Consider the following 5490-nt stretch of genomic DNA (forward strand, 5'->3'; position numbering starts at 1 on the left):
TCGGCTGAAGAAGTTCCTCCTCAACTCAGCCCTGAATCTGCTCCCCCTTTGCCCCGCAGTTCTAGTTTCACCCTCCAGTGGAAGCAACCTCCCTGCTTCTATCTTATCTATTCCCTTCATAATTTTATAGTTTCGAAAAGATCCCCCTTCATTCATTCTTCCAAATGCCAATGAGTATAGTCCCAGTTTACTCAATCTCTCCTCATAAGCCAACCATCTCAACTCTGGAATCAACCTCCTGTGCACCCCCTCCAGTGCTAGTGCATCCTTGTCTACACTTGCAAATTGATACATGCTTCCAAAGCAGGAATGTGTGTCAGGCATTTTAAGGGTGGCATGGTGGTTCAGTGGTTAGCACTGCTGCCTCACAGTGCCAGAGATCTGGGTTCGATTCCACCCTCGGACAACTGTCTGTGTGGAGTTTGCGCATTCTCCCTGTGTCTGCGTGGGTTTCCTCTGGGTGCTCCGGTTTCCTCCCACAGTCCAAAGATGTGTAGGTTAGGTGGATTGGCCATGCTAAATTGCCCGTAGTGTTCAGGGATGTGTACATTAGGCGGGTTATAGGGGGATGGGTCTGGGTGGGTGCTCTGAGAGTCAGTGTGGGCTTGTTGGGCTGAAGGACCTGTTTCCACACTGGAGGGATTCTATGAAAAAGTAAGGAGACCAATGCTGTACACAGTGAAGGTGAATAATTCTAAAACAAGCACAAGCTGGTATAAAATATTATTCACAGTAAATGAACATGCTAGCCTCTGGATGTTCCTGATATGCTGTCAGTATTCCACAATTGAATTGACCACTGTGAGATGCTCATGTCTGGTTTATGGCCCTCTGTAACGAAACCTGTGCCTGAACTGTCACCTCATTGTCCTGGATTTGTTCCTTTGATTGTAAAATTCTTGTCCTTCTTTACCAACCTCTCCCTGGGATCACTTCCAACCCCACAACTCTCTGAGATTCTGCACTCACACATTGCTTGAATATAATCCTTGTACCATTGGTGACCATGCCTTCAGATGTTTAAACCCTGAGCCCCAGATACCATTCCCTAAACCTCTCAGATCCTGATTTTACCTCACTCCCATTCCATTCACATACACAGGCCTGGGGTTTTGCAAGAACAGAAAACCTCTCTGTCATTGCAAAAATAGCAGAAGTTCCCAAAAATCAAACATCTGCCCAACGGCGTTTCCCCCTCCTCAAGCAGGGTTACTCCTGTGTTCCTGTAGGTCAGGTGCTCCTTCACAAAGATATGTTCCTCTGAGGCAGCTGCTCTCAAAAAGCATGAGCTTCCTCCAGTTGTAACCCAGGAATGTGAAGCTCAAAAGTGTGCAGCTTACACTAGGAAGGTCCGATATTTGTGGATGTGTTTGATTAAGCCCAGAACCCTTTCAGCAAGGCAATGTACCAGTTTGGATATGGCCCCAGGATAACTCTGGAGGTGGTCAGCTGCTCCCTGGGAGAGGTAAAGTGCTCTTTGGGATTGTTAAAAGCAGGCATGAATGTGCATCAAAGTGCATCACTGTTTGAAAATATGTAGCCCACTGGAACTGTCAAAATCTCAAGAGGAACTGTCAAAAGCATCTGTCAGAGGGACCTGTCAAGGGCATTTAAAAGTCCTGCCTTTTACATTTTTAAGAACAATGTTTGAAATGTTAAAAGAAGCCTTGCTTGCTGTTTCACTCTGTCTAGTAACATAAGTCTGAAGGCTACCGTGACTGTGTTAGTGCCACATGATTGATTCCACAACCCTCCATTATCGCAGTTGGGTGCCTGGCATTTCACAGTTTTATATGGCAGCTGTAAGTAGCTGTTTGTTCTTTGAATTGGAACGATGAATTCCAATTCTTGCAGTTACCAGGGCTTATGCAATTGAATGAAACTGTTGGTGCTACCAGATTTTAAGTAGTTGAAAGACTGTAAAAGTAGTAAATACCTTTGTTTTAGTGAATGAGGGTGTGTTTTTCAACGTCTGCATTAGACACTTGCTTCATTGCATCTTACACTGCATTGGTCCTGAGGTCTGCGTGTGGTGGATGCCGGGGAAATTAGAATGGCAGCTGTAAAGGCAGAAAGTGGTGGGTGGGGGAACTGGTTGACATTAAGTTGGCATATGGGTCTATAAAGTGCCCTGGGGAGGAACAGAGGGGCACAGACTGGCATAGGGGCTACAAATGATGATGCATAGTGGGCAGAGGTGAGTCTGTTGGCATGGAGGGGACAAGTGGAGGTGGGTTGAGGGGAATAAGGTGGAAGGGTTGGCATGGATGGGCCACGGGCAGTGTGTGATGGGTGTGAAGGGTGCAGGGTGGAGGGATATTTCCCACTTCACCCCTTTCCTTTTAAAATTTCAAATAGCCACAGCCCCTGTACCCAGGAGCCTCTGCATGCACCCCAGGATTTCCCAGCCTGAAGCCCAGGGAGCTCTGTCACCCACCCCACCTCCCCAAAAAATATTTCAGATATTGGGAGCGGTTTCTCCCGGATTGGCTTTGCAGTGACTGGAATTGTCTGGAATTTTCATTCCAGACTTGGGGAGCAGATAGGATTCAAACCAGACCCTCCCTACTCTCACCAACGCTATTGGCCAACAGTTTGGACACATACAGAAACCTTTGAGGTGACTTAAGACATCTCATCCAGTTGCAGGGGCGCCATACAAATACATGGGTGACTGAAATCCTGCCCTCCATGGTATCCAAGGCCGGAGGGCATCAGGTGAGGAGTAAGTGGTTTAGAGGAGATCTGAGGAAAATTTATTTCACCTAGAGGGTGGTAGAAATACAGAACGTGCTGCCTGAGGGGGTGGCGGAGGCAGGTGCTCACTTAGCATTTAAAAAGCGCCTGGACAGACACAGGAAATGCTAGGGTGTAGTAGGCTATGGAGCAGGTGGGATTGGTATAGTTGGGTGTTTGTTGGTCGGTACGGACATGGTGGGCCGAAGGGTCTGCGTTCTTGTGCTGTATGACTCTTTCAGAGCTGCACCTGAGTTGCTGGGAACATGTGACCGACTCTTGTCTCTCCTTTTTCAGCTGAAAAAGCGAATGATGATTTCTTTGCGAAGCGCCAGCATTTCGCGGAGCTGGCTTCGAAGGGGAGCTTGCCCTTGCATCCCGTGCAGATGCCAATGCAGCACGAAGACCCAGCGCACGGCTCCAACACCTACAACCCCAAGCTCACGGGACAGAGGAACAAAATGACCAAGATGCACACACACCCACTGGTCTTCGATGCTGAGTACAAGACCTGGGACCCAAGCGACACAACCATCCGGAGACAAACCTATGCCACCAAGAGGCCCTGCACAGTGGGTCCGCTGATAGAGAAAACCAGTCCTCAGCCACAGCATTACACAGCACCACAGCCGTACTTTGTAACCAACAGCAAAACAGAAGTGACTGTGTGATGATGAGCATCCTTTCTGTTACCTGGAACAGAAAAGGAAGAGGAGGTTGTCATTCCCAACAGCTACCTGACTGAGAACTGAACTACTTTGGGATGAACTCATGCCGTTGTTTAATCCAATTGGATTGGACTAAAGTGGATCTAAAGTCTGCAAAATGAGCAATACACATCGAAGGTTTAATAATGATGGGCTTTGTGTTCATGTTTCAAAAAAAACCCACACACACAAAAAAAAATCCAACAAAAAAACGTGACGGAAATGATCAACTGTGAATTAATTTGCTTTGGGTTTTTGGTTCTTGACGGTTATCGAGACAAGGAATCACTTGTGGGAATGTTTAAAAGAATGGGGAGCATGTTTTATTGTCATTTTATAACTTCCTCAACAAATTTGGAAAAGGAAGGGTATGGATAAAACAGACCCCCATCTTAACTGGTGATCCTTCTGGTCAGCTTCAGGACCCTACACTGGCCTCAGTCCCTCTGGGAAGGCTGGGTAATGTAAGTTGTGCCTTCATTCTGGATAACGATGCTGTACGCAGGTAGTCCCAAACACTCTCCATCTCTCTTCTAAATCCCTGTTGATTTTGCTTCCAGTGTTCTGCTGCAGGAAAGAGGCCAAATTGACACCAACAGGACAGATCAGCGGGTCCACTAGTCCCATCCCAATATCTGGACGGTGGGCTTTCTCTGTCAGCGAATTGATGATGACCTTTCTGTGACCCTCTCTCTCGGACCAATGCTGAGGGCCAACGGTGGGAAATGAAAAGGAGGAGGATGGGGGTTTGGAATAAACATCCACCACATTCCATTTCACTTCCGAAGGGAATCCAAAACCTTCTTTGACTCACACACCATCAGCTTTTGTTACCGAGTAGAAAGGGAGCAAAAGTCCTCTTTTTAGTATCGTGTAACAAGCAGCTAATGGTAAATGTCAGCGCTGGGAACAGTTTGTTTTCACTTTGTATTGTAGGTTGGTTCAACTGGATTTCTTACACCCAACTGCTTGCTGGATAGTCCATTTGACACAGCAAATGGGGCCGATGGCTGTACAATGTCTACTTCAGAAACTAATGAGTTACACTTAGTTATTATGATACCTTAGCTTGAAATCTTAAATTCCATTCTGTAAAAAGTATATACTTCAGTCTTTGTGATCCATGCAACCAGTCAGATTCACTGATTGGTCCAAGGGATTGATTTTTAGGCTCAAGGACTTTAAGAACAGTAGAAACCACTTTAATTCATTTCTCAATATTCTACTGTATTATACAGGAAACGTTTTTAGCAGGTCCTGTGACAGACTGTAGTGCTCCCCTTTTAATGTCTCCCTGTATTCCCGCTGCTTCAAATGAAAAGTTAGGGCTACAGCACTTTGCAGATTCATGATAGCTTCTCGCACTGATGGGAAATGTGGGATTAGTGATTTAAATGTGGGATTAGTGATTGATGACCCACTGTTTGATGCCTGCAAAGTTACTCCAAAAACAAATAAGCAGAAGGAAAGCAAAAAGTCAACAAAGTGATTTTTTTTAAAACGCAGGGACTGATTTCACAGAATGACAGCATTGTTACAGAGCAGAAGGAGACCATTCAGCCCATCATACCTGCACTCGTTCTGTCCCCTGGAGCCAATCATCTGCCTTCTCCTTGCACCGTATTTCCATCCAACGAACCATCTAATGCCCCTCATCACTGCCTCCATTAAACCTGCCGTCTCTACATTTCCAAGCAGTGTATTCCATACCCTAACCCCTCACTGGGTGAAAATATGTTTTTTTTCTCATGTCACCCTTGCTTCGTTTGTGCATCACTTTAAACCTATGTTCCTCTCATTCTTGTTTCATTGATGAGCTTCTCCCTATCCACTGTATTCCGATCCGCTCATGATTTTATTAGATCTCTTCCCTGCCTTTTCCTCACCAGTGAGAACTTCCCCAGCTTCTTCAGTCTGACTTCGTAGGATTTCAGGAACTATTGAGGTGTGTGTTGGAGAAGGAAATTACTCCTGCTATCCCTCCCTCTCTCTCTCCCCCTCACCCCTCTCTCTCTCCCCCCCCCCCCCCCCCCCCCCCCCCCCCCCC

The 5490-nt window shown here is 46.4% G+C and overlaps 1 protein-coding gene across 1 annotated transcript in view; it reads left to right on the plus strand.

Annotated features, from left to right (window-relative positions):
- The window catches only part of shisa9a (shisa family member 9a), a 272143-nt gene extending 266713 nt beyond the window's left edge, over nt 1-5430 (plus strand). Inside the window, exon 4 of the mRNA XM_048609636.1 lies at nt 3034-5430. Within this exon, the coding sequence (XP_048465593.1) occupies nt 3034-3407 (374 nt within the window). The 3' untranslated portion in view covers nt 3408-5430. The remainder of the gene's footprint in view (nt 1-3033) is intronic.
- The last annotated feature ends 60 nt before the right edge of the window (nt 5431-5490 follow it).

Source organism: Rhincodon typus, chromosome 21 (genome assembly GCF_021869965.1).
Source record: "Rhincodon typus isolate 14 chromosome 21, sRhiTyp1.1, whole genome shotgun sequence".
Lineage (NCBI taxonomy): Eukaryota > Metazoa > Chordata > Chondrichthyes > Orectolobiformes > Rhincodontidae > Rhincodon > Rhincodon typus.